The sequence below is a fragment of the Camellia sinensis genome, chromosome 11 (assembly GCF_055761805.1).
Source record: "Camellia sinensis isolate YWXY chromosome 11, ASM5576180v1, whole genome shotgun sequence".
NCBI classification, from domain to species: Eukaryota; Viridiplantae; Streptophyta; class Magnoliopsida; order Ericales; family Theaceae; genus Camellia; species Camellia sinensis.
This window is the reverse complement of record NC_138971.1, coordinates 167,432,127-167,448,589: the sequence shown is the minus strand read 5'-3', so window position 1 is coordinate 167,448,589 and position 16,463 is coordinate 167,432,127. Positions and strand designations below refer to the sequence as shown.

The 16,463-nt window shown below is 30.1% G+C and overlaps 1 protein-coding gene across 2 annotated transcripts; it reads left to right on the top strand.

Moving 5' to 3' along the window:
• Window positions 1-870: 870 nt before the first annotated feature.
• Window positions 871-11,841, top strand: LOC114288038 (MADS-box protein SOC1). Of its 2 annotated transcripts, none has more exons than XM_028231525.2 (7): window positions 871-1,567; window positions 3,807-3,891; window positions 5,157-5,218; window positions 5,322-5,421; window positions 5,503-5,544; window positions 5,964-6,005; window positions 11,533-11,841. In XM_028231525.2, the coding sequence occupies exons 1-7, from the start codon at window positions 1,386-1,388 to the stop codon at window positions 11,659-11,661; spliced, it is 642 nt and encodes a 213-aa protein (XP_028087326.2). In that variant the 5' UTR covers window positions 871-1,385; the 3' UTR covers window positions 11,662-11,841. The 2 variants fall into 2 exon arrangements, with proteins under 2 accessions (XP_028087326.2, XP_028087325.2); XM_028231524.2 differs by having other exon boundaries at window positions 879-1,567; window positions 3,798-3,891.
• Window positions 11,842-16,463: the final 4,622 nt, after the last annotated feature.

Genomic DNA, 16,463 nt, shown 5'->3' with positions numbered 1-16,463 from the left:
CTTTTATTATTATTCTTGCAATTTGAGATGTCTCACTCATTACTTTTGTTTTTGAATAAATTTTACCCACATTCTCAAAATTTAAAAAAACATATATAGGTTTCGTTTGGGAAGCCATGGTTTGGGTTTTTTTTGGCTATTTTAGTCACAAAAAATAAAATAGGTTATTTTAGCCATAACAAACAAAATATCACATCCAACCCATAATCATTACATTCTTCTCTCACAAAAAAACTCAAAAAAGTCAAAAAGCCAAAAAGCCCTTTTCAAACCAAGCTTTTAAGCCCAGGCTAAAATAGCCAAAAAAAGCCAAAAAGCCAAAAAGCCAACCCACTTCCCAAACGGAGGCATAGTAAGTTTCACCAATTTAATATAATTTTAAAAATTTTAGTATGAATTTGGTAACAAGTTAAATAGTTTATTGATTTATTTCTGTCATATCATTTTTTTATTTTATTTTTATACGTTTTTTATAATAAATCAAAAAGTAAAAAAATAAGTCATACTCAAACTCACATTTATATAACTCTTAAACATTAATCATATAAATTAAAAAATAATAATCATATTTTTTACTGTAATATATATTTTATTGTGCATGAGGTGTTTTGAAAAGTAAATTAGAAGTTAATTTTTTAATTTTTTATAATTATTTTATTTTTTTTATAAATAAAAAATATAAGAAGCAATATAAAGTTTATTAAAAGTTGATTTTTAATTTTTTTATAACTATTTTATCATTTTATAAATAAAAAATATAAGGAGTGTTATAAATTAAAATGGGTTAAAAGTACTTTTAATTGGATTGTCAAAACGGCCCTGTAATAATTTTTGCTGCTTAAAGTAATTTTAGTTATTTTTTGTTTTTTTATGGTGCTTTTATTCCTTTTTTTGGGGTGGTTGTTTCTTGAGCGTTAACCAAAAGAAGAAAGAAGATGAGGTATGTGGTCTTCCTTGGTCTTTACTTGAACCATTCATGTCGGTATATATGTTTATAGGGTTTCAAAACATAAGGAAACCATCAACATGCTCTCTATCTTCCTTGAAAATTTTTCTAGGGTTTCTGACATATATTTCCCATCCCCACCAACAAAAATTTTCACATCAATATTCTCTTGATCTTCGTCATACAGATCTGCAAAACCCAGAAAAGCCTTTGGCTTTTTTCTTCTATTGGGTTGATCTGGGTTGAGAGATCAACCTTATCCTCTTAAACCCTTTTATATTTTTGGAAACTCTTTATGGGTTTTGAAAATTGAGTTGTGCTCTTTCTTTCTGTTTCTCTTGAACCCCTTGTAGGATCTAAAGATTTTCTCATTTGGGTTTTTTTTTTTTTTTTCGTTTCTTGGGATTTTCTTTCATTTTCTTGAGGTGTAACTGTAAGCATGGTGAGAGGGAAAACTCAGATGAAAAGGATAGAAAATGCTACAAGTAGGCAAGTGACTTTTTCTAAACGCAGAAGTGGGCTTCTCAAGAAGGCCTTTGAGTTATCAGTCCTTTGTGATGCTGAAGTTGCACTCATCATCTTCTCTCCAAAAGGGAGGCTCTATGAGTTCTCAAATTCCAGGTAGTTTCCTTCTTCACCCTCCTCAGATCTTTAGAAAAAAAAAACCCATTTTGTTCTCTCACCTTGCTTGTAAAAACTACGAATTTTTATGTTTCTAAAAGATGGTACATTTTTAAATTCAATTTAATATAGTTTATTACAGTAAGAACTAGCCCATAAAGTACAGTAATCACAGGCTTTATCTGTAGAGAAGGGTCTACTCCCAATAGTTTGATATCTTCTGCTTTGGAATCAAATCTTACCTAATCATCTATGTTTATGAAGACTTAATTTACATTGACCAGGTTACAAGTGTAGCTTAGTGAATATAACATTAAAATGTATAATTAATTTTTTTATGTTTTTAAAGTTTTGGGATTTTAAGAGTCTGTAGGATAGATTTAACGTATTTAAGTTTAATACATGTTGATTTGTGTGAAAGGAAGATGAATATATTTATTGGAAGAGTCTAGATGTATTCTATGTCCTTTGTATCAGAGACTAGTGATAATTGTAGGAGTACACACAAGTAGAAGAAAATAAAGTTGGAGAAGAAAAGAAAGATACTTGTATTACTTGTAGCACATCCAACCTTCATCAAAATTTTCATTTAATTTGATTCTAAATTTGAGTAAAAAATTTGATTTGATATGAAGTATTCCAACCATTCCATCAAAATCTTAAAATTTTTTTTGTCTCTTGTCCCACCAAATTTATCCTTTAATCAAATATGATGAAAAACAATCATCTCCAATACTTCATCGTTTTTAATTTTAATTTAATGAAGGATTTGATGAATTTTCAATTTAATGGAAAAATGTCTCTCTATCTTGATTTGACGAACAATTGATGAATGAATTGAAGATAATTTTTTAACACTTTTTCATCAAATTTAAATTTGATAAAAAAAGGAAAAAGAAAAAGTTATGTATTGGAGTTGCTCTTTGGAGTTCTGTAATCTTCAAAAAAATTTTGTTTATCGTATTTATTTTGTTGAACTTTAGTTAGTGCCCATCAAGTTGTATCTACCATGAGTTGTAGACGGAATGAATCTCATTACTTTTGAACATCATGTAATCCGGGTTCTACACTAAGGCCTTGTTTGACATATACTCAAAAAGTCAAATAGTCACTATCCTATTTAAGTCACATTATCTTATTTAAGTCACATTATCTCTCTACCATATCACTTCAATCCCAACTCATATCCAACCCATATTTCATAAAAAGTCAAAAAATATACTTATTTAGAATATCTCAAACAACCCCTAAGTTTACATATTTAGTTATCATGTTATCGTGTTGTGTGATGATTAGGGTCGTTTAAAAAATAATCTATCCTAATCAATTATTTTGTGTGTGGTTCATGTCATGTTTAAAACACAAAGAAAGAAGGGTGTTGGTCATAATAGTTTCCAATAAATAAATAAATAAATAAAATGTACAAATTCAAGAGAAAGCCAAAAATTAAATAGAGAGGAGAATATAGTTTTAGGCTAATGGATTGTTTGAGGTGCTAAGGGTGGTCTATACTGATACATGAACTTGGAAATTGGAAATCAATATCAGAGAAATACTAATAAAATCTACTATTACAAATTATAATTAACAAATGTTACTGAAATGGAAGAATTTGATTCAATGAAATGATCATCTGCTACAAGACATTTAAACAGTTTGCATAGTATAAAACAAAAACAGTCCGACCATCGTCCCCTGTCCATGTGTGAAGCTAATGTCCTTTTGCTCAATGGTGAAGAGAGGTGTCCTTTGGCTCAATGGTGGGGCAAGTTTGAGCTTTTTTTACACACAAGCACAAGAAAGATATTTGTAAGAAGCAGGTATCAGATACCAACAATGATTGAGCCTTGAGCAACTTAGGCTTCATTTGGCATAGAGGGTTTAGGCTAAAATAGGTACAAAAAGATAGAATAGGTTAAAAAGTCTATAGAATAAAATGTCACATCTAAACCATAATTATTTTATTTATTTTTCTCACGAAAGTCAAAAAGTCAAAAAGTCCATCCCAAACGAAACTTTTTAGCTCCAAGCTAAAATAGTAAAAAAGTCAAAAACCAACCCACATCCCAAACGAAGGCTTAGTATTTTTGTGTCTATTAAATCTTGTTTGATCATTTTGTTTGTTTGTCTTGGGTATCATATCAATCAATTTTTAACTGCGAAGAATAGACAAAACTAATATTTAAATGTTCTTGCCGTGAGTAATTTTTTCCCCCCTTGTTTTGTGGAGATGCCTCAGTATTAGCAAGACAATAGAACGGTATCAGAGAAATACCAAGGAGCAAGACGGAAGTGGCAGAAAAGAAGCTGAAGAAAATTTGCAGGTCAGCACTCCTTTTCTTTGTTTATTACCAGTGTTGTCGCAATTTTTTTTTTTCAGCAGCAAGCAAATAAAATTTATTGACAATTAGAAAGATTAAAAGATACAGAAGCTTGGAAAGAAATTGTATCATTGTCTAAGCTAAATATCCAAATTATGTTGACACCCAAAGTAAGACTAATCATATGCGTTCCAAAGCCCCCAAAAGAAGTAAGAGAGATTCTAACTCCAAACACTCCACAAACCTCCTCCAATACTACTTTCAATTCTCAAGACACATCAACACCCCCAAAAACATACACCCTATACCCTTCCACCTATACAATATCTAATTTGTGAATTGTCGTAGAGGAAATCATTAATCGAGAAGTGGAACTCCTTTGTTGTAGCCTTTAACCATATTGCGAGCCAGGAAGTGGAAATCATTAACCAGTGTTGTTGCAATAACAAAACTCTTTAGATCAATTGCTTTAAAGTGACCCAACACGGTTCTTTAACTATTTTGTTTTGTGATGTCAGTTTTCATGCGCAGGCAGGAGTCCTGGACATATGCTCCTATATTGGTTGTGTTTCTGTTTTTATTTTTCAGAAAGCTTAGAAAACTAGTTGGGCAAACTGTGTTTGGAAAAAATTCTGAAAACAATCCACTTTTTAGGATACATCAAAAAGTTGTTTTCATACTTTTGAAAACTCAAAAACAAAAACAAAAACAAAAACAAAAAACACAACCAAACAGGCTATCTTATCTACTACGGCTGCCTTATATTTTTAAATAAAATGACAACTTAATAGAACTTTTATTTATTTTCAGAGAGAATAAAGTGGACAATTAATGTATTGATAAAGTCCGTTAAAAAAAAAAACAATGTATTGATAAAGTGAAATGAGGTGTTTAGCATTTTATTGTTATATTGCCATACTACATGATTGAGGTGTTTGAATAATAATAAACAAATAAATAAAAACAAACAAACGAACGACATGTTGGAGATCACTTTCTCTAATCCTTTTCTCGTTATAAGTTAATCCAATTTTTCTAATCATGGAGTGTTGTTAATTGGCATCATTCTTCTTGTTCCACAAAAACAACAATAATGTTCTACAAATTGTCAAATTATATTTTAAGAACACAACCCTGAACAATATTAGAAAGGGGTAACAATCCTAATTTCGGGTTTATTGCAATGTTTTATGACATTTGTGGTAAAATCTTCATTGCATTCATTGTAAAAACTTTACTCACACAATGACTGCTCGACACGAATACAGCATTTGAAGGAAGAAGCTGTTTCCATGTCACAGAAGATTGAACTTATTGAAGCCTCTAAACGGTTAGTGCTTAGTTTGAGACCTTTATTACTCACCTCATTTATAATTCCGCTTATCAATCATATTGATAACTCGCTTTAAACTTTTGAAATCTACATACTATAGAAAGCTCTTGGGTGATTGTTTGGAGTCTTGCTCTATCAATGAGCTACAACTAATAGAAGAACAGTTGGAGAAAAGTTTACACAACATTAGGGCAAGAAAGGTATATTCAGTCACATCATTGAACTCCTTGAATTAATCACGAAACACATAATTTAATACGGCTGATGTTGCTAATTCTCAGACTCTTTTATATAAGGAGAAGATCGAGCAATTGAAGGAAGAGGTAAATTGCATGCTAGAACATCTCTACACACATGCTAATATTAGTTCGAGATTCAGTAGGCCTCGTTTGGGAACATGTTTTTTTAGTATATTTTTTAACTTTTAGCTAAAATATGATGTAAAAAAAATTAGTATGTTTGGGATGATTTTTTGATTTTTACGAAAAGATGTGCAAAAAATAAAAAGAATTTTTTTTTTGATTTTTTGGTATGAGTTGTTGGCTTTTTAATTTTTTTTAGTGACTTTTTAATTTTTAGGTTAAAAATTAATGTTGCCAAATGAGATTATGAAAAAAAATTCCACGGAAACTTGCATTCCTTTTCTGTCTTTCGTGCAAGTTTTTGTGATTTTTTTCAGTGTGAGTAACACAATTGTTTGTGATTTGCTGATTATTGTTACTCTTATTTATTTATTTCACAGGAGAAAATCCTAACGGAAGAAAATCAAAAATTACGGGAGAAGGTGAAGTATTACATATATATATATATATATATTTATATCGTACATCAATGTTTTATTTCTATGTAGATTATACAGCTTGCATTAGAATCAAGGAATAAAACATTGGTAAAAGTGTACATTGATCACATTTTTTGGAAAAAAAAAAAATGAAAAGAAAAGAAAAAAAAATCAATTTGATATCGACACAGTAATTATTAAAATATTACAACATCTAATTATAAACATACAAATATTTGAAATATTTATAAACAAAAAATCTATATATATATATATTATAAGTAAAAGGGGGTTTTCGTGAGGAGTATTGTAAGAGTTCTAAAATTTCATAATGAATTTGTGGATTTATTGAATTAAAAAATAAATTTAAAAAATAGTATTGGCTAATCCATTAAAGTAATAGTTTTCAAAATATTAATAATTTCGTAATTTATAATTTTTAAAAGGAAAGATAAAAAAAAATATTCTATATAGCTTTCCAACCTAATCATCTCCAATTGATTTTTATTTCTTTTAAAAAAAATAAAAAATTGCTTCTTACTATATTACTATATTATTCATACCATATATAATTACTCTCAAATCTTTAAAATTCAGATGAAAATTAAGAATCTTCAAAATATTTTGATTTAATTACACGCATTAATTTCTTTTGTACATTTTTTTTTCTTTTTTGATTTATTTTGTGCACTCATATGTGCTAATATTTATGCCTAAATTATATATATTTTAATACATGTGATGGGTGTGAAAAGAAATTAGATGTGTGATTATAAGCACCCTTCCTATTAGTCACATTCATTGATTTTCTTTCAAAAATAAATTAAAAAAAAAAATCTATATCTGATTAATTTAATTATTTAGTTAATGGATTTTCACTCTACTGAAAGACAATTTTTTTAGTATTTTTTTAAGATGGTAACTTCATTTCACAAATAATTAGTTATTTTTAAAATATTAAAACATTTTACGGGAAAATTTGTATTAAATAAAATTTTAATTAAATTTAAATTGAAAATTATGATTTGTTTTGGGACTTCATTTCTTTGATCAAGTTTTGTACCAAAAATAAAATTTATGAACTAATTTAATCTGACTTTAAATAATTCTTTTAGATGTAAATATAATTTAATATTAGACATATTTTAAGAATAAATGTGTAATTTCTTAATTGAAGTTTTAGAGTATTAATAAGTATGCCAAATATATATTCATATATATATATATTTTTTTTGGTTATAAATTTTTTTACAATGTTTTTACCATTTTAAAAAATAATTAAGTAGTCAATATGATGGTTGGACATGAAACAAAACGATTATCTAAAAATTGGATTGATATATAGCATAAAAATCAACCAAATTCAATCTATACACTACTTTTAGTATTTGATCCAATATTAGTTCATATCCATCATAATTTAACAAATTATTAAATATAAACTTAAATTGAATATTATTAACTATTTTAACTAATTAACTGATCAATTTTTAAATTGAATCCAAGGTAGAACTAGAACAAGCTTTATATTTTAGGTCGATCTAGTATTATATAATTTTTTCATACATAAATATACTTAATTATTTGTCTAAGAATTTTTCATATAAATATATAAATTTTTACAAAAAATAAATAAATATGCCAAAAATATACATACATTTTCTTATTTTTGTTAAAAAAAATAACCATAATATATTTACCGATTTAAAATAAGTGGGTTAAGTGATTGTAAATTGGGCATGAATGAGGATAATTCTCCAAGAATTTAAATGTAGGCATAAAAGTTGATCTTAATCTAACGTCTAAACAACTTTTAATGTTTAATACGAATACTATTCTTCAAATTAGTTCATAATATTCGAAACCTGAGAAATTATAATATAATTTAAATTGATTATTACCAATTATTTCTATTAATTGATCGATCAAAATTTTAAATCAATTACAAAATATGGTTGAAATAATGTCCATATTTTAGGTTGACCTTGGATAGTTTTTTCACATATAAGTACAGTTTACTATTCATGTAATAATTTTAAATATAAATATAAAATTGTATCAAAGTTTTAATTTTTTTTAATAATTATGCATACATATTTATTATTTTCTTATAAAAAATACTAACATATATTTATTCACTAATTTAATAAATAAATGAGTTAAGTGGTCATATTTAGGCATAGATTAAGACAATTCTTTAATGACTATGTGATGACCAAACTAAGATAAATGTTGAGTCAATTAAATTAATTATGACACTTTTAGTGTCTAACATAATTATAAATCTTCAAGTCAAATCCTCAAACCAACTCTTATATATTTTATTTTAAAAATAACTAACATCTATTTATTCACCAATTTAATATATAAACGAGTTAAGTGGTTCATATTTAGGTATAGACTAAGACAATTCTCTAATAATTAGGTTATGGTCAATTTGGAATAAATGGTGAGTCAATTAGATTATGTCACTTTTAGTGTCTAACACAACTATAAATCCTCAATAATTATAAATATAAATATAAAATTTTATCAATTTTTTTTTAAAAATAACTATGCATAAGCATGTACATATTTATTATTTTATTATAAAAAAGACTAACATATATTTATTCACTAATTTAATAAATAAATGAGTTAAGTGGTTCGTGTTTAGTCATAAATTAAGCCAATTCTTTAATGATTAAGTTATGGCCAAGTTGAGATAAATGTGGAGTCAATTAGATTATGTCACTTTTACTATCTAGCACAACTATAAATCCTTAAGCAAACTCTTATATATTTTATTATAAAAAATACTAATATATATTTATTCACTAATTTAATAAATAAATGAGTTAAGTGGTTCATACTTAGGCATAGATTAAGACAATTCTCTAATAATTAGGTCATGGCTAAGTTGAGACAAATATTGAGTCAATTAAATTATGTCACTTTTAGTGTCTAACACAACTTTAACTCCTCAATAATTTTAAATATAAATATAAAATTTTATCAAAGTTTTAATTTTTTTTTAATAATTATGCACAAACATGTACATATTTATTATTTTATTATAAAAAATACTAATATATATTTATTCACCAATTTAATAAATAAATGAGTTAAGTGGTTCATGTTTATGCATAAATTATGACAATTCTCTAATGATTAGGTCATGACCAAACTGATATAAATGTTGAATCAATTAGATTAATTATGTCACTTTTAGTATCTAACACAATTATAATCCTCAATCCAACTCTTATATATTTTATTTTAAAAATAACTAACATATATTTATTCACCAATTTAATATATGAATGAGTTAAGTGGTTATATTTAGGCATAGAGTAAGACAATTCTCTAATAATTATATCATGGTCAAGTTGAGATAAATGTTGAGCTAATTACATTATGTCACTTTTAGTGTCTAACACAACTATAAATCCTCAATAAATATAAATATAAATATAAATTTTTATCAAAATTTTCATTTTTTTAATAACTATGCATAAACATGTACATATTTATTATTTTATTATAAAAAATATTAACATATATTTATTCGCCAATCTAATAAATAAACGAGTTAAGTGGTTTATGTTTAGTCATAAACTAAGACAATTCTCTAATGATTTAGTCACGGTCAAGTTGAGATAAATGTTGAGTTAATTAAATTATGTCACTTTTAGTATCTAGCACAACTATAAATCCTCAAACAAACTCTTATATATTTTGTTATAAAAAAATAATAATATATATTTATTCACCAATTTAATAAATAAATGAGTTAAGTGGTTCATGCTTAGGAGTAGACTAAGACAATTCTCTAATAATTACTTCATGGCCAAGTTGAGATAAATGTTAAATTAATTAAATTATGTCACTTTTAGTGTCTAGCACAATTATAAATCCTCAATAATTTTAAATATAAATATAAAATTTTATCAAAGTTTTAATTTTTTTAATAACTATGCATAAATATGTACATATTTACTATTTTATTATAAAAAATACTAACATATATTTATGTACCAATTTAATGAATAAATGAATTAAGTGGTTCATGTTTAGATATAGACTAAGACAATTATCTAATGATTAGGTCATGGTCAAGTTAAGATAAATATTGAGTCAATTAGATTGTGTTACTATTAGAGTATAGCATAACTATAAATCCTTAAGCGAACTCTTACATTTTTTACCATGAAAAAATACTAACATATTTATTTACCAATTTAATAAATAAATGAGTTAAGTGGTTCATATATATATATATATATATTTGATCGGCAAATGTTAGTTGTTAGATTAGTAACTATGAGAGAAAATCTCTCCATCATTGGGAAAGCATCTAAGTGCTTGTACTCTCTTAATTCAACTCCCCTAAGAGTGCTTGTACTCTCTTAATTCAACAACCCTAAGAGGAATTGAACCCATGACCTCTTTGGAATTAAACCCTAAAGAAGGCATGGTGGCCAAATAAGCTAGGCCTAGTTGGTTAAGTGGTTCATACATAGGCATAGACTAAGACAATTCTCTAATAATTAAATCATGGCCAAGTTGAGATAAATGTTGAGTTAATTAAATTATGTTACTTTTACTGTCTACCACAGGTATAAATCCTCAATAATTTTAAATATAAATATAAAATTTTATGAAAGTTTTAATTTTTTTTTATTTATTAACTATGCATAAACATGTACATATTTATTATTTTATTATCAAAAATACTAATACATATTTATTCACCAATTTAATAAATAAATTAGTTAAGTGTTTCATGTTTAAGCATAGATTAAGACAATTCTTTAATGATTAGGTCATGGCCAAGTTGAGATAAATGTTGAGTTAATTAGATTATGTCAGTTTTAGTGTCTAGCACAACTATAAATTCTCAAGCCGACTCTTATTTTTTTGTATTTGTGAATTATGGCATAGGAGAAACTATAATTTTATGCCTAAATAGACATATTTTTTAACTTTTGCAAAATAGACAATGTGTAGTTAATAAATTGACAAATATAATTTATTATATGATTGAACTATCTTTGACATAAAATAAACTAAATTGCAAAACTTATAGGACAAAATGCATTTATATTTCATTGTAAAAATAATTTTTGTAATTTTATTGCACTCTTTAAAAAATACATTCTACTATAGTTTGTTTATTTCTTATAAATAAATTTTATGTTATTATTTAATTTCAAAATTAATTGTTAATTATTTATTTTTTTGTTGAGAGAGAAGTATTTTTTTTATCTATGCAATATTGCCAATATTTCATGATATTTTGCAATACTTACAAAAAAAAAAAAAAAAAAAAATGCTGCAATGTTTGCAATACATTTGAGTTTTTTTTTTTTTTTTTTTTTTTTTTTTTTTTTTTAATACTCCGTTAATATATTGTATTGTATGGCTTAAAACCTTGATACATTAAGCAAATGATATATTTTGTAATATTTTATTTTGTGATTAGAAAATAATAGATCAGGGTTGGTGACATGGTGCACTTGAATAATATTTTACCACCATTATTCTTCAGTGTGAGATGCGATCGCCACATCTGCCAATTCCGCTGCTAGTAGCTCCCGAGCCTAATCGTGAATTTTCAGATGTTGAGACGGAATTGTTCATAGGACTACCCGAACAACGAACTACTCATTCTCTGTAGCCATTACAATTGTTTAGAGCAAATATGTACTCTCAGATGCAGCCTATCTATTGTTTTTAGTGCCTATCAAATGTATATGATATGTTAATAGTGTTTGCACAATTTTCATGATCTGCCCTATGAAAATAATTGTGATGCCAAGTGTTATATGAAATGGGAATGCAATAATAATTTAAGGAATTGTACCATAGAAATTCATGATTTGTTTATTTAGCACAGGAAATTAAAGTGTATTTCTTATTATTCTTTTCCAGTTTGTTTATGTGGAAGTAAAAGTAACCCAAGAAAATTAAGGAAATTCTATTTTTGCACGCCTACTTATCTCAATGTACACATTTATAAATTTTATTAGGTATTATTTGTCTTATTCCACTCTGTAAAGAACCAGAAAATCTTATGGAAGAGATAAGGAAATTTGGGAGAAATCTCTATGTTTTATTGAATAGCAAACTTGGCCACTTTATAGCCTTACAGAGCAAAACAAAAATAACAGCCTACATTTAACAAATCCTAAAAACATGGTAAGACTAATTCAATTAACCAACTAACCCTTAACAATAGGGATTTATTGACAGAGTGGTAACAAACCACTAAAGCAACCTAACTTCTAAAATATCAAAACTTAACAATTCCTTCCTTAAACTGAATACTACAAGCAATCAGTTTATATCCATCTCAGAACGAACTCCCAATAGCCCTTGCACGTTCAAGAAAACATCCAGTTTGAGTGGTTTAGTCATCACATCAGCTAACTTGTCATGACCCGAACCCGCCTCTCTGGGTTAATGTCACGACCCAAACCCGGCCCTATGGGTTTAGCACCGTAACTGGCCAGTAATCCGAGATTACCAAAGGCCTGCAGAACAGTAGTACAGTAAAACAGAGTACAGGGCCTGGCGGAAGCCAAAACAATAATTGAACAATGCCCAATGAGCTGTGACAGTCTGTATGCAAAAAGACTTTTCATACATATATACATAAACAGTACAGAACAGTATGCACAATATTTACAATCATTCAGACTAGGGACTCAATCCCTGCATAACAGTACAGTAAACCTTCAGTCTATACAAAACAGTAAGACGGTACAGAAGGGGGAAATCTAAAACACCCCTAAGCCTTAACAGATAGGCTCGGAACCTCGCAGTGAGGCACATGGGCTGGCTTGACAAAACTGGAGTAACCCTGACGCTCCTAGCCGCGGTCTGGTGCTTGTACACCTACATATATATATAAACAGTGAGCTAAAGCCCAGTGAATAACATAATACGTAAGGAGGTTAAGAATGAAATGTCCTTACAGTAATGAAATCGGTTCATCAAACAATACTTCAGTCTTTCAGTCAGAACAGTTATTCAATCATATGTGGTACATCCATTAGCTTAGCAGTAAACAGTAGGTCTTAAAGACCGAACAGTAATGATGGCCATCAATCAGTAAACAGTAGTGGTTCCACGAGGGAACCGACAGAGATCTCTGTAACAGTAGCAGTAGCAGTACACAACAGTTGCTAAGGATGCCACAATACATTTCAGAATATAGGACATACATTCAAACAATTAACAATAATTACTTCAGAAAATAGTTTCGTTAAACAGTCAGAAAACATTCTCAGTTGAACATATCTTTACACAATTGTTACTCACAGAGTTTGGGCTACAGTAAGCTAGAGCGCGTCTCCCCAGTCGCCAATCCTACACAGTTAACAGATTGAACACACACTTAGCTATACAGCTGGGAAAGATAACAACTTAATCCCTAATTTGCCTCGGTGTGTTCTACATCTATATTCTCAAGAAGATGTCTTAAACTAGGCCTAGGAATGCCTAGAATGGGATGAGGATGCAAAGATGTACTCAAAAAGCAGTTTCAGAATTTAGCAGAAAAACAGAGTCCCGCTCGAGCGCAGGTTTCCCCGCTCGAGCGGTCATGCAACAAAGGTACACACTCGAGCGTCAATTTTCCCGCTCGAGCGTACTATAAAAGTACTGGATGGGTGAAATCTCCGCTCGACAGGCGCTCGACGCCCGCTCGATCGTGAGACACATGTCTCCGCTCGAGCGCCCAATCCTCCGCTCGAGCGGACTGTAAAACAGTGCAGAGATACTGGATGCTCGGATTCCCCGCTCGAGCGGCTCTTACCCCGCTCGAGCGGAAGTGCAAAATCTGGAAATTCCAGATTGCACCTCCAAGCCAAAAATCAAGTTCAAAAGCATCAAAACCAATCCTCTTGGGCTGAATTTCCAGAAAACAGTTGTAAACATATAGAATGTCATAGTTCAAAACTCAATTTGAGAAATCAAAGCCCAAGGGTGTTTAATTGAAACCCAATTTCAAACCATTTTTCAAGAACAATATGAACATGCAAACATGCATGAATTCAAATCATTTTGAAGTTCCAAATTGATGCTCTAAGGAGCCAATTATTTCCAAAACATGATGAAATCATGGACTTGAACATAATTGTGAACATGCATGCAATATTTGCCATGAACTCAACTCAAACTCCAACAACACTAACATGCATGCATGAATTATGCTCTATATCAACAACAATGAACCAATTCTAGACTTAATTCCCTAGAGGCTCAAGAATCTTGCATGAATAAGCTTAAACACAACAAAGAGGGGTTGAAATCCTTACCTAGAGCTTCAATTACAAGGTGAGAAAGCTTAATTTGCAACCTATACTCCAATTCCTTCAATTACCAAGCAATTTACAAGCAAAATGAGATGAAATTCACTCCTCTAGTTCCTCTCTCTCTCTATGGTCGGCAATGCAAGGAAGAAGGCTGAGGAAAACATTTGATTTAAGTGTAATGAACTCAAAGGTGTATAGGTAGTGGCCCACTCAAGGGCAAGGTTGTAAATAAGTTCAATTCATATAATTAACTCATTTTAATCTAATTTAATCATACCTAATCAGTTTTAAGATAATTATACCATAAAATCACATTAATTATGATGATCATAAAACACTAATCAATTCCTGGTTCGGCCGTCGATAAGGCCTTCAATTAGCAGTTTAAACATAAACCACGAACAGATAATCAAACAGTCAAACAGATGGATTATGCATTTAAACAGATACAGTCAGTCAGTTAATTCCAGATTCCAGTCAGTCAGTTCAGTACTTTAATCAGTCCAATTATCAGTCATAATCAATTCAGTTTAACGGTAATCGATGGTTATCGGTAATCAATCAGTCATTAATCGGTAAACAGTATGAGGGTTGTTACAGTCTCCCCCCCTTATAAAGAGTTTAGTCCTCTAAACTCGAGTTACCTTCGTTCTGGAAGAAAACAGGGTTTAGTGGAAACAGTTCAGGATATCTTTTCGCCATGTCATCTTCCCTTTCCCAAGTGGCATACATGCCACCATGGTTTTGCCAGTCGACTTTCACCAACGGGATATCTTTGTTTCTCAACTTCTTGATTCGTCTATTTACAATCTGTATAGGCCATTCCGCGTAAGTGTAGTCATCACTCAACACTACTCGAGTAGGCTCAATCACATGGAAGGGATCCCGGAGATAATCTCTTAACATCGAAATGTGGAAAACATTATGCATGTGTTCCATTTCAGGAGGGAGCGCGACTTGATACGCCACCGGATTAATTTTCTCAATAATCTCATATGGTCCGACGTATCTTGGCGCTAACTTGCCTTTGACTCCAAAACGAGTCTGGCCCTTCATTGGTGTTACTTTCACAAAAACGTGATCACCCACTTCATACTCTCTGTCCCGTCTTCTGACATCCGCATAACTTTTCTGGCGGCTCTGTGCAGTTTTCAATCTCTGTTGTATCAATTTCACTTTCTCAGTTGTTTCATAAACAATCTCGGGCCCAAGCAAAGGCCCATCTCCAACTTCTGCCCAGCAAATCGGAGATCTACATTTTCTGCCATACAATGTCTCGAAAGGCGCCATACCAATACTCGAATGGTAGCTGTTGTTGTAGGCGAATTCAACTAATGGCAGATGACTTTCCCAATCTCCCTGAAAATCAAGGACACACATTCTCAGTAAATCCTCCAGAGTTTGGATGGTCCTTTCTGACTGGCCATCTGTCTGAGGATGATAGACACTACTCAGCCTCAAATCAGTACCCAATGCAGTCTGTAGACTTTGCCAAAACCTCGATGTAAACTTCAAATCCCTGTCAGAAACAATAGACACAGGCACTCCATGCAGTCTCACAATTTCATCAATATAGATAACAGCCAATTTGTCCGCATTATAGATTGTCTTGACAGGTAAGAAGTGAGCAGATTTGGTTAGTCTATCAACAATAACCCAAATTGAATCCATACCTTTTCTGGAGCGAGGTAACCCAACGATAAAATCCATCGTGATATGCTCCCATTTCCACTCTGGTATGGGTAGGGGTTGCAATAATCCGGCAGGTCGTTGATGTTCAGCTTTGACCTGTTGGCAATGAAGACATTTGGACACAAAGTCGGCAATTTCTTTCTTCATTCCCTGCCACCAGAAATTCTGTTTCAGATCTTGGTACATTTTCGTATTCCCCCGGTGGATGGACAATTTCGAATTGTGGCCTTCTTGCAGAACTCTTCTTTTCAGTCCAATATTATTCGGTACGCACAGTCTTTCATGAAATTTCAGTACATTGTTCTCAAATTTGAATCCCGGTCTTGGTTTAGATTCTCTTTCTTCGATGACCTTCTTCAAGAAGTCATCCAGTTGCTGTTTCTCTTTAATTTCTTCAATCAGTGACGGTTGAGCAGAAATAGCAGCTAAGGTTCCACCTTGTTCTCGCAAGACAATTTCGATTTCTGAT